This window comes from Pituophis catenifer, unplaced genomic scaffold (genome assembly GCF_029215685.1).
Source record: "Pituophis catenifer annectens isolate HBS135680 unplaced genomic scaffold, rPitCat1.0.hap2 SCAF_4, whole genome shotgun sequence".
NCBI lineage: Eukaryota > Metazoa > Chordata > Lepidosauria > Squamata > Colubridae > Pituophis > Pituophis catenifer.
Window position 1 is genome coordinate 100,804,693 of NW_027256884.1, and position 23,284 is coordinate 100,827,976.

Genomic DNA, 23,284 nt, shown 5'->3' on the forward strand with positions numbered 1-23,284 from the left:
TAGATTTTTATAATAAACAATTTAAAACTGTTGATTTTTTAAAAAAATACTAGGGTTTTATTTCCATGTTTTTCAACCTGAAGACTACAAGTTTCCTGATCTTTTACACTTTTCCAGCTTCTGAAATTATGAATCATACTTTTAAATTCTGCAAATATGTAAACAACCAATTGATGGCAGCAGAGAAATCTAGCATTCCTGTCTTCTGGTGATCAGCAGCCAGATACAGAGGGGTTCCAGAATTATTTATTTAGAAATATGCTGTAGGTTAAGAAACTGTGAATATGAACATTTAAATGTGTTACTACCAGTTTAAGAAGCTAACATGATAAAATATATATTCACCATATGATTCCATTTGTTTAGAAAAAATATATAATTTTATACAAATATCAAATCTTCTTTTAAAAAAAGGAGGGAAGTGAGAAACAATATAAAGCAGCAACGGAAATCAGTACAGTACAAAAAAAATCATTTTCCATGGGATATGGTTTTGTACAGTAAATTTAAGAAGGCTCACTAGAAACTAAACAGATCTACAGAAGGATGACAAAATAGCCAGGTGCAATGTGGCACCTTCACAATCTTTTTAACTACAGATCCCTAGCCAGCCTAGCCAAATGATCAATTGTCACCAATGTATCTGTCAAAACATAAGCAGGGGGATGCTGATCCAAAACAAACTTGTTTCTACAATTATTAGGTATATCTGCCATTATAGATTCTTTAAGTTTTTATTGTCCTGTTAATCCATATGAATGACAGACACTGATGTCAGTTTAGCCCTTCAGTAGCTGACATTCAGCAATGTCTATATCAGTGGTGGGATTCAGTCAGTTCGCACCACTTCGGGAGAACCAGTTGTTAACTTTCTGAGCAGTTTGGTGAACTGATTGTTGGAAGAAATCCATTAAGGCAGAGAACCGGTTGTTAAATTATTTGAATCCCACCACTAGTCTATATGACTGACTGACAGAATAACACTAGGATCCCTTTTTATTTTCTATGTACTAAAATCTTTACTGTAAAATTAGGAAAAATAGGTGGAAAAACTATTATGTGTGTTCATCACCTTAAATTAAAAAGTAAGGCAGGAAATAAATACAAAAATAAATCTTTCTTTCAGGCATATTTGCTTTCTCACAGTAGCTTTATCCAATTTAATTTAATTCCCACCATGCCCTAATTTCTTTCTCTAAACCTAACACAATGTGACTTTTTTTGCTTTTGTATGCGCTTAATAAACTGTCATTACATGACCGCATCATCATATATATCACCATTTTAACATCAATGTGCTTTCTATGGGTGCCACTGCTTGACTAGCCTGGCCAAGCCTTTTCCCCTACATGTAGAAATGAGGTTGCTTTTGCAGATGATCATTGCAATCATTGCTTATTCATGCAGAGTTGTTCCCATTTTTTTTTCAGTTTACCTCTAAAATATTCCAGTCCTCAGCTATCAATATGTGACACAAAGTGTGTATTTATGTTTGGTTCTAATCTGAAACTGAAATACTCTTCTGAAAGTTTTATTCTCCTCTCCCCATCTTTCCTACATTTGCCCTATATGTGTAAATAGTAATCTGCATAGTACAGAATTGAATATCCATCAAATGCCCTGATTGCCAGTGTAGTCAGAAATGCAATGGCAGGAAAAGATATTCTGAAGAGAAATGGTAGGGGTGCAGTCCTTATTCCTTTCTCTTTCTGTTCCTTTCCTCTCAAACCACTTACTTGGTTTCCCAGTCTCAGTTTTTCAGAGTCTGTAATATAATTAACTTATAATGGTCTTTTAAAACAATGTTTTTATCCATATTAACAAGCCATTGCTTAAAATTAAAAACACACGCTTCACCTGAGCAACTACTAACGTCAGATCTTTTGAATAGTGGCTAACAATCTCACTAGCTTGATCAAAGGCACCAATTTTTTTGGGAAGTACCTACTGTCTCATAAACACCACAATCTTACACCACAAGATAACTGCCAAGTCTTTATTGCAGGGGTCCCCAACCCTTGAGCGGTGGAAGTGGCCACTCATTCAAATGGAGCTGCGTACGCGCTTACCTGCTGCTCTCATAGAACCATCTCCTCTCCCCACTGCCAGTCTACAAATCCAGAAAGGTTGGGGAACACTGCTTTACTGCATCAGAAACCCTTTTCTCATTGGTCAGGCACACAACTGACAAACTAACTTTGGGTTAGCCATTTGAATTCTACAGTATCTAACGTGTTCTACATCAGCAGTCCCTAACCTTTCTAACTCTGTGGACCAGCAGTGGCAGCGGGAGGGAAGGAGTTGGTTTTGTACACGTCACTTGCACAAATGGAGCTTCGCGTGTTTGCCCGCCGCTTGCTCAGCCCACTTTCAATAGGCCATGGATTGGGGGTTGTGGACTCCTACATGATCAACCTTTCCCTCCCAAACCATGATTGAAATTGGGACACTTATTTATTGGTAATCCAGTGATCTCTGTGGATTATGGTTTAGTTTAGTTTATTGTCATTGCACCTCATACAACAAATTTAAATGCCATCTTCAGTGTACATTATAACTATAAAAATAAAACACAAACACATCCTTCACATTCTATACAATTGAATTGAAAACCTGATATTGCATTAATATTGCACTATACAGTAGAATTCAATATAGTTACTGCCCTGGGATAGAAGCTGTTTTTCAGCTTATTTGTCCTTGTTTTTATTATCCTGTACCAGGTGGTAATAGTTCAGAAAAAGGGTGCCCAGGATGAGATGGATCTTTAAGAATGTTTTGAACTTTCTTAAGGCAGCGGGAGGTATAAAGCTCTTCCAAAGAGGGGAGAGGGCAGCCAGTGATCCTCTGGACAATGACGTTAACCCTCTGGAGTGCTGTCCTATCTGTCACTGTGCAATTGGCAAACCATACACAGGTGCAGTAAGTTACAGTACTCTCTATGGTACAACGGTAGAAGGTCACCAGCAGTTTTTCAATTGTTGTTTCCTGAGAAATGTCAGGTCGTATAATCTCTGCTGGGCTGTTTTGACCAGTGCTGCAATGTGAGTGCCCCAGGTCAAGCCCCTTTTATGATAACACCCAGAAACTTAAAATTGGCCATTTGCTCCACACATTCTTCATTGATAAGCAAGGGCTGGATGTCTGATCTATTCCTTCTATAGTCCACTATAAGCTCCTTGGTCTTATTGGTGTTAAGGACCAAGTTATTGTCTCTACACCATGAAAGCAACCAGTCCACCACATCTCGATAGACAGACTCATCTCCTCCGGAAATGAGTCCTACCACTGTTGTATCGTCTGCAAGGGTAATCAGATCTGTTTGATTGTTTTTGTAACTATTTGCTTGTCATCTAATTGTCACAAAACTTTTGCAGCTCAAATCTATTAGCCCTACTGATAAAATATGACTATAATTGCCAAGTCAACTTTCTCTTGGGAGTCCTCCACAGTGTTATACCAACTGCAATGTAGTCCACACTGCATTAGATTCAAACCTTCTGTGGAATAGCCAGATCTTAAGTGAGTCCAGGAGATTCCATAACTCAAAAGAAAAGGTGTCGCAGAATGGGGGGCAACCACCAAGACGACCTGACATCTGCAATATATATATTAGCCAGCTTAAAGCTGCCTGATGTAGACTACAGCATCTGACTGGCCAAAGCTGCCATTCCTTTGCTGATCACCAATGATAAGGAGGAAAGTTTATTGGTGGCAAACTGGCCAAGGCAGGAGGCAAAATAAAATATGACAGGACAAATTGACAGAGGATGAGAAGTGGATGGTGGCACTGATAGGAAGAGGAAGATGTGGTGAGGATAGGGCAGGTGAGGGAGGAGGAAATTATGGGTGGAGAAAGGAGACAAAAATGGAGATGTGAAGGAAGGAAGCAACCAATCAGCTGAAAAGGATTCTCAAGATGTTTCCCTCTTGGTTCTACCCTTCTATTTTTTTATGTGGTTCCTCTGGACACAGAGAAGCAATGTAATTCAAAAAGATTGCCAGCTACCCTTGGTTTTGAAGAATAAAGTTAGCAACTTGAATCAGACCAAACAGCAAATATATAGTGATTACAGACTGTCTCATGCAAAATATATAGGATCCTAATTAGGATCTCTTACAATAAACAAACTGCTGCAATATAAATGTTGCAGGTAGTAACACTGCAGTCTGTGATGAAGAAAATTACCAGTTCAGAGATAACTGTGCATAGATCGTTCAAAAGGTAAGAGCTCCTATCAGCAGATTAAAAGTACTCCTGGATGTAGATACTCTGTGAAAAATCCAAAAAGTACACTGGCTCCAAATTCCTGAAGATCTCATATCCATAGATGACCCCGTGAAAAACAGGCAAATATGCTTCCCAGGAGCCATCTAACTTTCCACTATAAATACGGCTGTATCTTAATTATGCATAAATGTAATCAAAGCAACATTTTTTTCACTTTCTGCTTAAATGGAGAAAACCCAATGAAAATGAAGATAGAATAATCTTCATTTGCTCAAATATATTAGCTGGCATCACTATGAGAGTCCTAAAATGCATATCACAACAAAACCATTTTAATTTAGAATTATTCTTATAGCAGAAAGACTGACTAGTGTTGAAACCATTCTGGTAAGGTTTATGAGTAACACAGTATAGACAAAAATACCTACAAGGTAGACGCAGTCTTCATGCAAATGGGATCAGCAACACATTAAGCAGAGCCTTCTCTGATTGGGGCAGAAATAAAGTTTCCACGGCGCGGAAACTCCGCGGGCTTGTTACGAAGGCAGCTGCGCGAGGCGCTTGTTTCTACCAAGTGCAACTTGGTGGAGATAAGCAGACCTATTGTTGACTACGTTGATGTAACAGCGCCATCTTCTGGCGGCCAGTCTCTCAGAGGATTACCCTGAACTCAACTTGCCCGTCGCCGCCTGCCAAGCGTCTTTGCATCGCCCATGACAGCTACTGAGGTCCAGAGCCTTCAGACAACATTGCAGTGCTGCCCTGAATATATGCCGCTGGGGAGCTTTCCTGTTAGCTCCGGCCTTCTGTTGAACTACCACTCCCGGCATTCCCAAACAAGCGGGCCAGCCCCTCTCCCTTTCTTCAGTCAGGTTGGGATGGCAACGGGCAAAAAATTCCGGCTCTCACGCTGAAAGGTAATTCTGGAAGTTGTAGTTCCCATACTTTGAAGCGCGCAGTTTAAGGAAGGCTACTTAAGATACAGCAAACCCCACTTTATTATATCCTTGATTCACTTGTCTCTCACTTGAGCTTATTGTCTCACCTGTGGAAACTTGTAACTTTTGTAATTTTTGCTGAGCTCACAGCACTTTTCAAAGAAATGACTAGTAGACATGGCTTATTTTAAAGCCCACATACTGCGCTGCTATCATTTGAAGTTGAACACACAGATCACATACAGGAATTCATATTCCTCTGATATTCTCCACAGGTTCTTATAGTATGCCATGATTCATGAATAGCGTAATGTGAATAATTCTGGTATAGTGTATAGGAACTTATGATTAGCTTGGAATTTATACTGCTTATTATTTTAAGATTCTTGTTAAAATCATCTTAGGCTGGTTAGCACATCATTTATATAACACCCTTTTCTTTAGCTAGCCCTGAGTTACATGCTGAAATATAAAAATGCAGCACTATGCCTTGTTCAATTATTAGTAAGCTTCACAAAACCCACAAAATAAAACCTGCATGAAGATACTGACAATAGATCTTAACTTTTTGCTCCTATCCTTTCTTGGGATTTGGGAAGTTGCACTTCTGTCTAGGCCTAGGGACTCCAGTTAGGGAAGACTGCTCTTGCTCAGTGGTTTGAAATCAAACTTTTTTTTCTGTTGTAGCTCCTACATGAAGAATATGTTGCAGCAATGAATAGTATTTAATACTGGGAGGAAGTGGTCTTTGAAATGCTCTGCTAAATTTGTTTTCAGGGAAAGTATTTATAAATCATATTTGTAAGGCTGTCCAACTCTAGGCAATTCTGAGAAAACAATTGAAACAATATATGAAAACCATTGAGGGAGTCAAAATACTTAACATAGAGAAAACAACCCATGACATGTGCCACACCCTCTCTTCCCCAAAGAAGCCTTCCATAGTCCAAGTCTGGAGGGAAATTCTAGGCTTGCTCAGAGAAGAGCAGAGCAGGCTGTTCAGATCTCTAAAGGATGTATTCCAGTCAATCCATTCCAGTTCCAGTAAAGGCAGTTTTCTGGGAGCTGATCAGACAATGTTTCTTAATGAATGCCGTGTAATCACTAGCATCTTCAATTGTGTCATGAGGAAGGCTTCTTCATATAAGCATGAGCACATCTGATACACCAGATGGATCCGTACAAAAGGTCTTCCTTGTCATAGCTTCCACCTGCTCTTTGAACAAGAGCTGAAATTCCAGAAGAATCCTAAATTGCATCAGTCCTGAAAGGAGAAGTGTGACTTCCAACCAGAACTAAGGTTGAACATTTGGTAACCCTACACCCAGAGTCATTTGGTCTTGTTAGGGTTGGACATGAATCTGCTCCTTCCCATCCAGGCACTGGAATAAGAATTTGCATCCCTTGGTCAGCCTTGATTTGAGAAAAACATCTGAGTATAATTGGCATACTGATGATGCCTCTAAACCAATGGGTGACTTTGTTCATCAGTATCATGTAGGTTAAACACAAGGGGTGAGAACATTGAGTCCTGTGGCATTCCATTAATACCTTAAATGGCTTTCAATTCTGTCATTTCCCTCCTATTAGTATGGACTGGAACTAATATGGACAAAGGAGGAGAACCAGCACAATAAATGCAATCAGTACAATCTCCACATTATGTTCCCACCTAAAACCCAACGGAAAAAGGTCTATCCATTTCTTTCAGGGTTCTCTGAAGCTACAGATTGACTATGCTCTTTTCAAACTTTGTCAGAAAGGAGAGGTCTAAGTCTGGAAAAAATTTGACAAGAGCCATTGGATTAGTGTGTGCTTCTTGAGGATATATACTACATCATCTTTTAAAGAAACTGTAGGTATACAATGGACCCAACCACTTCTCTTCTGGGAGGCTTTCACTGACCCAGAAGGACATGGATCTAACCAACAGGTGGCCATGTTCACAGTCTTGAGGATCTTGCCAGATCCTCAGGAATCACACAATCAAACTTTTCTCAGTTAATGAAGGAAGACTATTATTCTGTCATCTCAACTAGATCTGCCCAGTCTGAGTCCAACTGTGGCTGAATTTGAGAAACTTAACCTAGCAAGTGCCTAGGATATTCTTTTCTGGGAACTGATCAGACATTTTTTAATGAATGCCATGTAGGGCTAATCACATCTTGAATTGCCTAGTGGCTTACTAGCAACCAATTTAGTATACATGACTTAACTCACCAGGTACCAGGATTTTCTTCACAGAAACCCAGAAGATAGTCCTGTGACCCATCCCTCCATACTAATGAGTGAGTTACTTTAAAAATACAGCTGGATGGATATCTATGAGTACAGTGAGAATGGAAAAATAGGTTTTGCTGGACTTGTCACCACAATGAAATCCCTAATACAGGCATACCCTTGTCACCTGCCCGTTCCAGGCCAAAACTAAGGTCTCAGTTGTACGGGCCACCAGATCCTCAGGGAAAAAAACATCGGTTTCATCTGGAACCAAATAGTCCATAAACTATCCAGAGCAGAGCAACCCATCTCCCTTCCAAAAAAAGTAATCAAAGAATAATCAGACCATGATGAACAACAAAAATGGGTTGAGTAAACAATTGTTTGGTTAATTATGCTTAAGTGAAGTCTGAGGAAAAATTTAATCCGCTGTACAACCTAGTAACATGCAAAAAATTGTTCACTACTAGATGTATGCAACATGGACTGGAAACTTGAATTCACTTTTATGTTTTAATAAATGAAACCTGACTCAGAATATTGCAAAGTCAAAAAAAGCATACAGGAAGAAGGCAACTGAAACTTTTTCCATGCTGTTGCTGAAGAAAATCATACGGCCTCGTTGCTGCAGTCCCAACTCTTCCTTGTTATGTTTCACCAAGGACAGTCACTTGAAAATGATGGATTAATTTTAATTTTACTCATTTACTAAATGAGTAAAAAAAAAAAGACAGAAAAACAGCAAGTAAGAATATTTTTAAAAAATTGTGTATGGATAAGAATAGGTACACCTATGTTCCTTGCTTTTTCAAAATAAAAAAGGAGAACTTACAGGTTGATTTCAATTCTATGGTCTGCTCAGACTCGGTGACAATATTTATTAAATGTGCCTGCCGCCCATCTCACGCAGGACCTTCTCTCCGGATCGTTTGCCCGGGGCAGGCACCGGGGACGCGTCACGCAGCCCTAGCAGAGCCCCGGAATCTCTCTGTGCAGTTGTGCCTCCCTGCTGGTCTTCGGCCCAGAGAGCTCATGCGTGGTGGCTCTGCTTGGGTGCTGCTGGCCCTTTAAGCTGCGGGGAAGAGAAGCGTTGCGAGCGAATGGCGCTCGGATCCGCTTGCGGGTCGCATCCTTCTCTTCTCCATGGTAAGAGGCGCGGCATTCCCCCCCCCCCCTCACATACCCCCTCCATCTTTTTATGGGCAGCTGGATTGAAAGTTTAGCGTACAATCAAAGCAACTGACGGTCTTTGGGGATGTCAGGTGGCAAGTCTGCCTTCTCAGTCGCCCTCTGTCCGCTGCTGCCTTTCCGTCTCCCGGCGACGGTTGCTGAAAAAGTGGCGGAGACCTAAAAGAAAAAGGCGGAAAGTTGTTTTCCCGCCCGCCACTGGCTAGGATCGCCCAAACTTTCCTTGTCCCGTCGGACTCTCATTCACCCCCGCCCTTCTGAGCGTGTAGCATTACAAACGAAAGAAAACGGTACATATTTCAAAAGGGGCAGATTTTCTGTCATCTGTCATCTGTCATCTGGGGAACGGGCAGAATTCCTGGTGCCTTTCTTGCCTTGCCGAAGAGGCGGCGGTTTTGCCAGGTGGTAGTTGTCCGCTACTCTTAATGTAAAGGCTATAGTGTATTTTAGAATATTTTGATTCTACCTATTGTTTGTGTGTAGATATGCTCACACCCTTTTATCTTTGGATTGTCCAAAATAACATGGAGTCTATTAATAAAACATATTTCTCCAGGTGGTTATTTCACCTATTAAACTGATAATACCATAAACTATTAAAACTTTTCAATGTGCACCAAAAAATAAAATTGAAGATAAAATCCAATTGCAGAAAAAACAGAACTTAGTAGATTGTTGATTATATACAAGAATAATAAAATGCATTGAACTGGAGGATAAAAATCCATTTAATGCTCTAAGGTAGGGGGACTGGAATACTTCTTATTCTTTGATCCTCTCATTTTATTTAGGACTTCTGGATTTTTACCTTTGCCTTTTTAAAATACCAGTTATATTCCTTGTTCACCAGGCCCTTCATGAAGCAGATCATGGCCTCATCAGCCAAATACTGGTGGATTCAGAAGAGAATCTTAGTGTTTGCACTGAGAAAATGCAGCCCACATCTCCATATAACTGGAACACAGATTGGAACTTCTGGGTAAGTTCAAATTTTCCTTCCCCCCACTACCCCTCCCCCATTTTAGAGAAGTGTTTTCTTATTCAAGGATGTGTGTTTTTTTTACAGCTGTTTAATTAAGTCAATCTTTTCCTCTGCCTTGGAGAAAATGTATACTTAGTAATACTTAATGTATTAGTTTATCTCTTTGTTGAGTAACTGAGGAATGACTTCACTGTTATATTTTATACGAAATCATTGTTTAAATTGGCTATTCTAGAGAGAATGGAGACTTGGTGTTGTTTTCCTACTAACTTAACTTTAGTTGTTTTATATTGGACTTGAATGTGGCTTTTTTATTTTAGATTTTTTTTATCCCACCTTTATTATTTTCCCCACAACAACAACCATGTGAGGAGTGTTGGGCTGAGAGAGAATGACTTGCCCAGTAGTCCAGGCAGTTTTGATGTCTAAGGCAGAACTAGAACTCATAGTCTCCTGGTTTCTATCCTGGTGCCTTAATCACTAGACCAAACTGACTCTTTCTTGTCTTGTCACTATTGGCCACATGTTTGGGCTGCACGTTTTAGCAAACTAGAAATTGGAATTAAGTTCTGAATAGGTATTCTTATATTCTGGGTTACTGGAATTTATGGACATTTGTACAGTTTGTACCTGAAATAAATAAAAAATATCCATTAATTCTGAGGCTTTAATCTTAAAAACACTATGATACACTCATTGCAAGAGATAAATTTATAATTGTGCTTTTAATTGCTGTAAAGATTGGAAGCTACTTCTTTGTATCTTTTTTCTTTTTCTTACTTTGTATTAGCATCTATTAATTTTTATCTTTTTAAATTTAGATATCGTAGATAGAATGATCCACTCCCCTGAACCTGAGTTTTAATTTTGAAATATCTATAATCCTAGTAAGGAGAATCACGTTATTGAGTTGTCTACTATTTGATATTGAGATTCATTTCTATATAGGTAATCATGATCAGGTGACCCCTGGGTACACAGTATAGCCAACTGATACAGAGACTTCAGAACAAAATGTCCCTGGCAATGAAATACAAGTAAACAACCACTGAAAAAGAGGGTTAAGATGGTATCGTGCCAAGATTTTTGGAGATTATTTAAACTAAAATAAAATTTCACAACATATTTAAAAACCCTGAAAGGTTACTTAATAATTAATAGAAGGTACTAACGGGCCTTTAAAAACTAAGGTAATTTTAATTTGTGGCCAAATGAGAAAAAAAGCTAAGCACTCTCAAAGCCATATGGAGACAAGGATTATATTGCAAGAAATGTTAAATTGAAGAACAGAACATGAGTTAGCAGGATATGGACCCCAGGATCTGTTCGGGCTCCTAAAACCCCTTTGAACTGAGTGGTGCTTACAAATTAGGGGGTTTTTTATGTTGGAAAGAAAAGATTTTAAGGGGCAAAGTGGTTGCCTTAAGCCTGTGCAATGCTTAAAATGTATATTTTGTTCCTCAAACCCTTTCAAAATTATACTGATTTTTTTCATTTTGGCAGAATTGAAGAAAGAAATCAACACCATACATCTCAGCAAGGGTTAAGACCACCTCTTGGTTAAAAAGCTCAGCCCTTAAAAGGCAGCAAGTTTGATCCTCCCCACTTTCACAATGTCATGTCATTTGCTACTTCATCTTTAGCTTCTGGGAGACTAAAGCTTTGAAATGCAATTCAGTATCTACAAAAATAAAAATAGACCGTTAAATATTTTTCAAGCAGCAAACAAATTAAAGAAATCATTGGAACAGAGGAAACAAATGTTTTAAGGAATTGCTAAAGTAGTAGATAGATATTTCTAAAAGAAGTAGGCATATTCGTGTTAATCTCCATGAATTGGAGATAGAAGAATTGGATAGATATCCAAATCTGAACATTTTGGTAAGGAGAGCCATTTGAGAAGTTAAGAGAAATCTATTTGTCCAAAATTCCAAGAGTGGCAGTTTCAAATTTAACAAAACATGAATAGACTATACCTGCATGTTTGGAAGGAGACAAAAAATTACAAACTTCATGGTATGCCATCTTGTGTCAGACAAACAGCTGGCAAGCGTTATAAGTGACAGAATAAGCCTTTCTTAGCTGATCCTTCACATGTACCTAAGCAGGGTCGGATAGGTTTGCAGATAGTCCTTGTTTAGCAACTACTTCATTTAACAACCATTTTGCAGTTACAATAGTGATAAAAAAGTAACTTATGATCAATCCTCACTTTTATGAACTTCACAAGTTTGTAAAGCAAAGAAAAGCCGAAGTAAGAGCTGATGGACTGAAAGCAGCCTAAGCAGTTAGTGAGAAATAAAATGGAAAAATCTAAATCTTGACCGGAAAGATCTAAGCCCTAAAAAAGAAAGTTATGTCTAGGGGAAAATGGGGGCAATACTGCTACACTGCCTTTCCATAACAAATAGATTATCACAGAATGCAACAGTCTTTTAGAGTTCTTTAATATGTTAACAAGCACTGGGTAGAAGTGACTCAATAGGTTTCATATACTTAAGCATTTATAAATTTGTTGACAAAAATCTTTTACTAAAACTTATCAAACTTGGTGGAATTGGAAACTTCTTACAGACTTCTATTATTACAGAATAGACTATATTATTTTATGTATGATTAACAGGTAATAGGTTAATCTTTCCTAATTCAGCACTCCAATTCTATTTTCCTAGCCCTGATATTTATATTTTTAAAATTTGTAATTATATATATGTCAGGTTTAGTTTGAAATGTAAGTTCCAAATGATTTCCATTTGCAAGATGACAAGAATCTCTCAAGTTTAAAATAGGTATTTTTTTGTAAACCATGCAATACCCAGGATCTGTTTGTGCTAACAGTACAAACATCAAACTGCTCCAAGCATAGAAGCATTATCTGAGCTATCTGTTGATTAGAGTTTTGAATTATTAATCATACTCTGGGCATGGGAAATCTGAGTCAGTAGTTACGTGAATTATCCGAGTTGATGAAGTGAATCAGCTGCAATTTGGGATTTAGTCCCATGCTTGTTTCTCAGCATCCCACAGTTGTTCTTGGGCTGGAATTAGATGACTAACAGTAAGAGCTATTTTATTTCCTGAATTCAAGCTACAGGTAAGCAAACCTTAGGTATGGGAGCACTGTTGGGCTTCTGAGATAATGATGCTAGAGAATTAATAGAAATGCCCATCTATGGAAGCTCTTCATCTTTAGTCATTTTTTTCCTGGCAGGTGGGCATTTTAATTAAGTTATGTTGGACTAACATGTACAAATGAAACCACCAGTATTCTTTAAAATAAAAGCAATCTCCTAGATGGGATTGCAGTGTAGTGGTCATGGGCCTAGGATTGTTTCGAGTAGTATTTCTCAACCCCAGCAGTTCCAAGATATATGTACAGTTCTCGGTGGTTGGCTGGAGGAATTCTGAAAATTGAAGTCCACACATCTTAGAATTGCTAAGGTTAAGAAACACTGGTTTGGAGATACTGTACATCCCCAATGTTAACCAAGCTCCCTGCCTAGCAATGTTATTTTTAAAAGATTTTTTAAAAGAATACATTGGAAGCTGGCATGCTACAATATACTAGTCTCAAAGATTACTTTTATTTTGCTAAAATGCTATGAGATCCACTTGATGGGACATATCAGCTCAATTTGAAAATAAAAATGGTTGCAATAATGCTTTGTCCAGAAAATCAGAGGTATGCAAAAATAGTGGAATACACATATCATAGAGGAGACAGTTTTTAGTAGTAAATATTTTGTGACCAGTCATCCACTGTGTGGTAGCCATTTTGTGAGATACCCCTGACAAGTTCTCAAAATTTTGAATGTATTTACTCAGAAAAATTGCCTATATATTTTGAAGTCAACTTGAATTTTAGAATTAATAATAAGACATTTATTTAATTTTGCATGTTTGCTAATGATGATTCTTGAATGGAATACTAGGAAGACATTCTGCAGAGAACATTGTTTTCAGCTATCCAATATAACTGTGTGGAAAGGAAGAACAAGAATTGTTAATTAAGTCCTAGTGGTAGGCCAGACTGTCTTTAAAGGTTTCCATAAAACTCTAATTGCTCCCTTGGAGACTTACTGTGGTTTAATCCATTAGAAATTAGAAAGAGACAATGCTGCCAACCTACTAACAGATATGAATTTTCAAAAGAGAGTTTTGAAATAGTCATGAGAAATAAGTGACAAGCCAACTGTCTTCTGCTTGGTGTGTATATATGTGTGTTTATATTTCTGAGGCTACTTAGAGAGTTTTATCTTGTCTAAAACTATGAATGGCTTTTTAAAGTGCTTTGTTGATGAGGCTAAATTTATGATATATCATTATTCTTGATTATCTAAAATATAAAAGATACATTTGATAATTTAATTATTAAAAGCCAATTATATATTTATGTTTTCCATTGCAAACAGCTTCTTATTTTTCTAAGTATTTAATTTGTCCATGTTATTATCAGTACCATGAAACAAGAATGCAAAGTTCTGGTCTCCATATAAGTCACCAAACCACGTCCCTCTGTTGATTAGCTCCCCATCTCCCTTGCCCCACCCTTCTGTTGATCCAAAGAAATGTCAAGGGATAATCAGGAATGATTTCTTTTCTATTCCCTTTCTTGCCTGACAACGTGACTGATGACTAGACTACTAATAAAATAACAGATTGAAGGAAATGAGCTAGCATGATTTAGATCAGGTGCTAACATTCCTCATTTAAAATACTTTTGAATTCAGTCTACTTGTAGCAAACCGTTAATTTCTTTCATTTTACGTGATGTTAATTAGATGCTTCTGTAACGTTTGCCAAGTGAATAGCTGCTGACTACTGCATGTTCTTACAATTGATTCATAACAAACCTATGAATGTTAATCTCTTGACTGCATATTCTCAAACATAAAAAGCAGTCAGTTCCTAATGCTATAAACAGTATGTTGTTTTATGGCAAGCCCAGCTGTTCCATAAAGCAATTCTGGTCAATCGGTGAAAAGCAAACAAAAAAGAACAATATATTCCCAACTCTTCTGTGTACTTAGCATGCCAATAGAACACTGACATGCCTACCACTGCACATACAGTATCTAATGCATTTGTAATGGGATATTTGCTGTGTCACTTCCCTGGATTTGTTGCTGATTTGCTTTTAGAAGACATATTCCTCTTTTCAAGGTAGGTTCTGTGAAATTTTATGACTCTATCAGCCATTGTTCTTAAATGAGGGAGGGGGATTCATCTTATTGTCAGGTCATTAGAAGTACATTGGATGGGATAGAGCCTGCTTACTAGGATCAGAAACTCACCTTACCAACAAGTTACTAATTTACTAATGTTCTGGTGTCAACTCTGAATAAGGTTTTTTTTTTTACCAGGGTCTTTATGAGAGTATACTAATTGTGATAATGAATATTGTTGATTATTTGTTCTCTCTGCTGGTTGTATGTTGTTTTGTTTCTTATATTTTAGAGGAGGCCTTTAATATTATTTTTTATGGGGGTGGAAAATACAGCATTTTTGGCAATATTTGGATGTGGATATTTTAGATAATTTGAGTCTGATAAATATCTAAAACTATGTGTTTTAATGCACTATAATTGACAAAAGCTGAGAAATTGTGACATTTAATATTCAATCTATAATATCTAAATTATAAATGTTTATCTGGATTCATAGTATTTGATTCAATACTAGGGATAATAAACTGCAAAATCGTGATCTATTATTAGGGATAACATGACATTTTCCACCTGAATATTCTCAGTGGGTGATGGGAAAGCAAAAAAACCAATTGAAGATTTTATATGGACTTTCCATGCCTACTGTATTTATATAGAAAATACACAAGTTTGAAGTCAGTTTAAAATGTAGCTTTTCTGGATGTTTAAAAATTGGGGAAGGTAAGATTTTAGTGTCATCTGCTATAAATACTCTGCGCTTTAAAAGCTTTTTAATTCTGTTATTGCTAGACAGCTATTTTTCCTAATTTAATAATAGGATTTTAAAGGTGAGAATTTTAGAAAAGAACTAATGATGTAGAGCAGCAGAAGGGTGAGGCTATCCTTGAGGGCTCCTTTGTGCTCTCTGAGCTTGGTTGTTTTCTTGCAGATGTTTCATTACCCAAACTAGGTAATATTAACAGTGCACTGCAAGAAAATGATCAAACTCGGAGAGCATTAGCAACTCCACATTTCAACCCAAATTACAAACATTCTCCTCTATTGTGGCCATCCTTGTTTTAAAATGGGAACTAAGGAAAGTCATCCAGGAAAGCTGAGGGCTCTAAACCAGACTGAAAAGTCATGAAACCGTCCCAGAAGGCAGGTGCAAACCACCCCTTCTCTCGTTGCTAAGAGAACAGCCTGGTTGTCCTCATTACGTCAACAGGAGTCTAGCCTTGTCTTTGCTCAGTGTGGAACTGAGCAAAGACGAACATTTTAAAGCTTGGATTTCAAGCTCAACTTTATAGATATATTATCAGAGAATATCTGTCTACCGTATATGACTTCTTATATCCAGGACTTCTAAGGAACTTGGTAATTGTCTGGCAATCCCCCCCCTTTCCCCCCCCTCATTTGAGAAATGCTGAGAACTGGCAAAGTATCAGATTACATGGAGAGGGCAATGTTTTCTCTCCCTTTTTTAAAGAATAAAGGAGCATTCTAGGACTAGTGCATGCTCCCTCTCTCACAGATACACAAAGTCCCTTTGTGTAGGCAGCATTCCAGGAATTGAAGAAAAATAGAAAAAGGAATTAGCATCAGATGGGCCCATGAATATTGATTTTTGCCTCCCATCATGGCTTTAGTCAATGAAAACTTTCATGTAGCTTTAAATGGAGCAGTGAAGAGTAGGTTAGGAACTTTATTTTGATCCATCTCTTATGAAGCATTCTCTGCCAGTGATAATGGCATAAACTCATCCGTTTTACCAGGGGTGGGTTCTAAAATTTGTGATTGCGTCATAAAAATGGTGCTACTGTGTGTAATACTAGCTTGTTAAGACATGGTGAATCACGTTTAAAAAGCTATTTTCAGAAACCTTTTATCACTTTCATAAAAAAGTGAAAAGTGATTAAATACAAGTATATCTAAAAGAGTTTAATAATTTTATAGCTAGGGTAAAGTGCAAATTTATTTATTACATTTTTAATTTGCTGAATAACTAAAGTACCTGGACAGATTGGGTTTTGGTTCTGCATTAAAGGCATCTGAGAGTCACATGTGAACCTGCATTTTGAGATTATTCATCTCTGTATCATGCAAAGAAAATCGTAGGTTTGGGATGCTGGACAAAGTTTGCCTGCATATCTGGAAGAACTTGTTTTTATGTTTCCCTTAAGCAACCGGTCATTATGCAAAACACTTGGGTGGTGCTCTTGTCACATTCAGTTGGCATAGGGCCCTGATGGTGAACCTATGGCACTTGTGCCACAGGTGGCACGCATAGCTATATCAATGGGCACGCCAGCTCATCTCCCGCATGCATGTGCACGTTGGCCAGCTGATTTTCAGACCTTCTGGGCCCACCAGAAGTAGGGAAACAGGCTATTTCCTGCCTCTGGAGGGCCTGGGGTTGGGGGTGGAGAAGGACCGTTTTTCTTTCTCACCTGACTCCAGATCCTCTGTATGCATCTGGGGAGGGCGAAAACAGCCTTTCCCACCCCCTCGGAGGTTCCCAGCCTCCAGAGACTTCTAGAGAGGCTGGGAATATTTTTTTTCTCTTTACATCAACAATTATATAGGGTTTGTGACATTTGGAGGTTTTCTAAATAACCTGCTCCTAGTAGCAAGAAATGATAAAGCTTTGCTAGCCATTTTGGCTGTGGGCTAAGTAACTTGTAGCCAACCATAATCTTATCAAAGACCATTACCATTATGCAGCTGGTGCCTGAGTACCATATATAGTAGTGGCCAAAATTGTGGAAACCTTTTGGGAAAAGTGTATTTTCTAAAACTAGCTAATAACACCACTTTTTTTTTGGAGTAGTATCATAAAATTATGTATCAATGGAAAGATAATTTAATCAAGAATGTAATGCAATAACTTTTATGAAGGATTTGCTATTAGAATAGCAGTTATAGTATAAGAAGAAAAATGAAACATGTAGCAAAAATGAGATATACAAAAATTATCACTATAGAAAAAACAAGATATACAAAAATTATCACGGCAGTTAATACTTAGTTGGGTAACCTTTAGCATAAATTACGGCCTTACAACGTCTTCCCATGGAGTGAACCAAGTCTTTTAGTTCTGCAGCTGTTATAATGTGAAACCAAGATTGAATGATTGTTTCTATTAACTGGGTTTTATTGCCGGGTGGCTTCTGACTAACAAGTTTCTTTAGTCGGCTCCATAGATTTTCAATTGGGTTAAGGCCTGGACTATTCCCAGGCCCATTCCAGGAGTGGAATATGATTATCTTGAAACTCCCCCCCAAAAAAGTGGTGTGATTAGCCATCAAACCTCAAAAATACACTTTTCTCAAAAGGTTTCCAAATTTTGGCCACTACTGTATGCATGTCTTGAAACATTTTCTAGCTGTTGCTTTCATCTTCTTCCCAGCCTATGAGTGAGACAAACTTAGTGTTTTTCCCCCTTATCCTGACACTGTCCAAAGACCATCTCAAGAATTAAAAAAATGATTAGGCTTTGTCACCCCCTTCTTTGGAAAAAAGTCAAGTGACTAGCAGTGACAAAGAATTGAGGCTAGAGAGTCAAATAAAGATTGATGGTGGGACAGCAACTTTCAGTGCTGTGTTGCTGATTCAAAGAAGGGTAGAAAGTGATATAACTCAATAGCAGTGAAAATCCTTCTGCTGAGGGGCAACAGCACAGACAACATTTCATCTCTTAATCTAATCTATAGCTCTGAATAGTTAGAGGCATCTCCTTTAACATTTTCATCATGCTACACAATAAAGACAGAATTCTTCTTTAGATTAGCCTGCTCATTTATATTCACTGTGAACTCCTTGAGTACTGAAATGTATCTGAAGATTAGAAAGCAGGAAAGTCCATGGAATTCAATTCTCTATTAAACCGGTGTTAAACACTACATTTTTTTATGTCAAATCCAGAACCTGAATATGACCGGTTGAAAGAAAACCAAGAGCCAAAACATCTACTCACCAGGTAGAGGAGGAATGAGGAAGCACAGTGTGAATGTGTATCTTAAAGCAACAGATATCTTGCACTACAATAAGGAATGGATCGCATTTTGAAAATTAGAGTCCAAATTAAGTTCCATAGCCATCAGCTGCTTATCCCTCCACTAATAGACAAACAATGAATAGAATAGAATTCTTTATTGGCCAAGTGTGATTGGATACACAAGGAATTTGTCTTTGTTGCATATGCTCTCAGTGTACATAAAAAAACAAGATACATTCGTCAAGAATCATAAGGTACAACACTTAATGATAATCATAGGGTACAAATAAGCAATCAAATCATACTAGGAAACAATCAATAGCAATATAAATTGTGAGGATACAAGCAACAAAGTTACAGTCATGCAGTCATAAGTGTTTTGCCTTTCATACTATATTTGGTTAAAATACCGTGCTTCCCCGAAAATAAGACCTTGTCTTATAATTTTTTGAACCCTGAAATAAGCGCTTGCTCTTATTGCCATTCGCTCAAAAGCCTGATTGGGCTTATTATCAGGGGATGTTTTATTTTGGGGGAAACAGGGTATCAAAAAGGAACTAAAAGAGAAACTTTTATCTGATGAAAATCTCTGAAGGGTTTTAAAGAAGGGTCATTTTGCTAATTTAAATCTTTTATGTGGGAACTTGTATGGAAATAAAAGGCTTTTATTAATTGAAGGCTTTTTCAGACTATCTCCAAGATTAATTTCTACAAAGGCTAGGTACAATAATATTCATTGCAATGGGAACTTCTCCTGTTATGGGTATCTGCTAGTTAGACTTATAAGGATACTCTATTGCAGTGATGGCTAACCTTTTTGCCGTTGTGTGCCAAAAGCAGGGGGAGCATAGGGGGTCGCGCATGCATGTGCCAACACCCATAATTCAATGGACCCCACTCCCCACATATGCGTGCATGACCCGCCTGCGCTCCCCCGCTTTTGGGACGTGATGGCCCAGTGGGCCTAGTAGGCCTGTTTTTTCACCCTCCTCAGGCTCCAGAGCCTTTCTAGGAGCCTGGGGAGGGTGAAAACGGCATTCCCCCCCGGAGGCCCTCCCGAGGCTGGAAACAGCCCATTTCCCGACTTCCGGTGGGCCCGGAAGGCCCGAAAATCAGCTGGCCGGCATGTGCATGCGCACTGGAGCTGCGCTAGGGCAACACTTGCATGCCCACAGATATGGCTCTGCATGCCACCTGTGGCACGCATGCCATAGGCTCGCCATCACAGCTCTATTGCCTTTTGCCGAACAAGCAAGATTTTTCAACCATTTTAATTTTTTTCAACTTTGGCAACTTACACCTTAAAGTTGCCACGGTTGAGAAATACTGTTCTAGACTATTCAATTCTGTCAAGGAAGATTCCCTAGGCATTATTCCCTTATTTGCTTTCTATATGATTTATAACAACTGGGGTTTCTCTTTATAAGGCCAATCTTCAATCAAGAGTAATGTATTCAAAGTAGCACAATGGGAATAGATTATTGGAAGAATGTGGAATACTAAGTAGTTGAGAGGAAACTGGGATACATAAAATGGGGTGCTTGGAAATTTGAAATGTTGTCACTGATCCACTAGGCACCTAAGGGATGGCAAAGAAAGGGGTGAGATGAGTAAAAGTTCCCTTTTTTGCAAGGTTTGTGATGTCTTACTCCTGCTCAAAATGGACAGAACCTCTGGGGCAATTTTCCTTTCATCATTATGACCTCAGCTGTCTTGTTTCAAAAATTATGCCTTAATTCTAAGTTGAATCTCTCCTTGATCAACTTCCACTATTGCTTCTTGTCCTGCCTCTAGGTGCTTTGAAGAATAGATTGATCCCTCTTTTTTATGGCAGCCCCTTAGATATTGGAAGATTGCTATCATGTTACCCCTAGTCCTTCTCTTCATAGGACTAGACATACCCAATTCCTGCTACCATTCTTCATGTGCTTTGGCCTCCAGTCTCCCAATCATCTTTATTGGGTTTTTTTTTTTTTTTGGTAAATCATTGCAATCTTCTCCTTCTTGAGCTGATTTTATAACCTGAGAGACTTCAAGATATCTAAGAATTTACCGAAGAAAGTAACAATAGTATAATAAATAGACACAGTATATCTGATCTTTAGCCAAACCTTCAACAGAGTGCCTTATATTTTTGCTAAGAAAATAATAAAATATTACACTACTGTTAGATAGAATCACACTTGATTCACTAGGGGCTCTACTTCAACTTGGAAGGAATTATTAAGTGGATCATCACAACTCTCTGCCCTGGGTCCTGTGCTTTTCATGTTGTTTTTTTTTAGATTTGCAGATCATGTAAAATTGAAAGGCTCATATATTAGATGCAAAATATAATGTTGAAAAAAAAATCAAGGCTGGCCTGAGCAGTGGACTTAAATGAATAGGATGGAATTCAATAGGAGAAATGTTAAGTTTCACATATTAATAGGAAATATGTAAGGTATATGTGTGAGAGAGAGTATGATAGAATTACTAAAAAGGCAAATATTATTTTGGAATTCAATAACAAGAACATAGGATCCAGATCACAGGAAGTAATTTTTGCAGTAAATTTTGCCTTGTTCAGATCCCTTTGGAGTATAGTATTGCATCCAGTCCTAGGCACCACAGCTAAAAGGACAGTATCAAATTGGAGTAAATTCAGAAGAGGGCCTGAAACCAAGCACTGAGAAGAATAGACAATCTGTGTACAGAAAAGATGCCTACGGAGAGATTTAACTCTTCAAGTTATTTGATATATCTGAGTGAATAAAGGTATTCTCTATTGCCTCAGAGAACAAGATCAAAACCATTGAGTTACAACTACAAAGAGAAAGTTCAGAAGAGACATCCTGACTATGTACATTGTCAACCAATGGAACCTACTTGCCACAGATGTGATGAGTTGTTCACTAGATGTCTTCAACAGAAGCAGGATGGTCTTTTGTCAGATAAGCTGTACCAGATCTCACACTGAAAGTGAGTTGAACTAGATGACTTCTCTGGCCCTTTCCAATTGTATGATTTTACGAAAAAAAATCTATAAAAATAAGCCATATAAATTGAGGGCCATTAAAAAAGAATTCCAAGAAACTAAGCCAAAAAGGTTTCTCCCGACTTAAGTCTTACTTACTTACTAGTCTTATTTACTATACAGTAGGAGGAATTTACTATGCAGCCACACTATTAACACATTTGCACAGTAGGTTTCTGCCCTGAGAGGATTAGTAAATTTGGATGCAGCTACTGAAAATAACCATTTCCCAGAATTACTAGGATGTTTTGGGGACATTTAGCACAGGACTACAGGTAAGGGTCTTAATAAGAAAAAATATTAATACTAATATTAAAACAGAAGGAATGTTCCATTCTCCTTTATTATTACACATATATAACCCCTTTTTATTTGTCTTCATATTATTCAACATCTGATGTCCATATCTTACAATTCAACATCAATTATTTTGCTTCTCTGGGTGAAGAATGATATTTCTACATTACTAATCTGTTGATCTGCATTTTAGAAAAATAATTAATTACACAGAAGTATCTGATTCAATTGAGCATTGTTTTCCCAGGTCACATTCTTGCTTGTCCAATTGGTACATAGTTAATCTGAAATATTTCAAAATCTTTCTCCTCCAGTCTCTACAAGTAAGAGTGAGGCTGGGCTATAGACGGAGACCAAATCTCACTAATGTCCAGACCTCTGTCTGCCAGTGCCCCACAGGAAGAATACCTTCTGCTTAAGAGACTGCTCTTCCCAGAGCAACTCTGGGGAAATGAAGAGTCATGGAAAATTACTGTAAGTAAAGCATCCAGACCGAACTCTTGAAACACTTTTCCAGTAGTGATTGGGAAGAAATTGGATGTTACAAGTCAGTTCAATATACGAAATGCAACAAACAGATTGTCCTCCGGTTGTCATTGGGTTCCAACCCTCACCAGATTAATTAATGGTGAGAATTGAAAGAAACATGATTGGAGCATCTTAGCACAACAAGGCAAAGCAGCTTAAGAAAGCATGTGCTTTCCCTTTCTCAGTTCCTGAGATGTTTGCTGTGTTCACATTATTTCCTTGGCCTGAGCTCCTTGATCTTTTATCATCTCTTCTTCCTTTCCTTCAAAGCTATTCTCTATGCCTTTTACATACCATCCTGATTTTTGTCCAGAGTGCTAGAGATGAAAGAAATTATGGTGAAGGAGGTAGTCTGAGGTGAACTGTGGCAAAAACTGTGGTTTAGAACCATAGTATTTGGGTAGCGTTCCCAGAAAGTTGGGAACATTTGATTGTTTGTATAAAGTATTCCTCTACTTAGGCGCAGCAAGGAAATATACACATTGCTCATACCATATATCAGGGCTCCTCAAACTATGGCCCGCTGAAGCAATTTATCCAGCCCGCACTCCTCTAACCGACCCCCTCACTCCCCTCCAAGCAAGCAACGTTGGCGCAGGCAAAACCCCAGGGCAGCTCTGACAAGGCACCCGGAGGGAGCGGCTGGAGCTCCTAAACAGGTGGCCAAGCTAAGTGCCTGAAGGACCCCATCCCATCACTGGCAGTCAGGGCACCTCAGCAGGCAGCAGGTGAGGTCTCGG

The 23,284-nt window shown here is 38.2% G+C and overlaps 1 protein-coding gene across 1 annotated transcript in view; it reads left to right on the forward strand.

Annotated features, from left to right (window-relative positions):
- The first annotated feature begins 8,489 nt into the window (after positions 1-8,489).
- Positions 8,490-23,284, forward strand: part of GRAMD1C (GRAM domain containing 1C) — a 59,445-nt gene continuing 44,650 nt past the window's right edge. Inside the window, exons 1-2 of the mRNA XM_070943649.1 lie at positions 8,490-8,535; positions 9,369-9,556. Coding sequence (XP_070799750.1) covers positions 8,490-8,535; positions 9,369-9,556 — 234 coding nt within the window. The remainder of the gene's footprint in view (positions 8,536-9,368; positions 9,557-23,284) is intronic.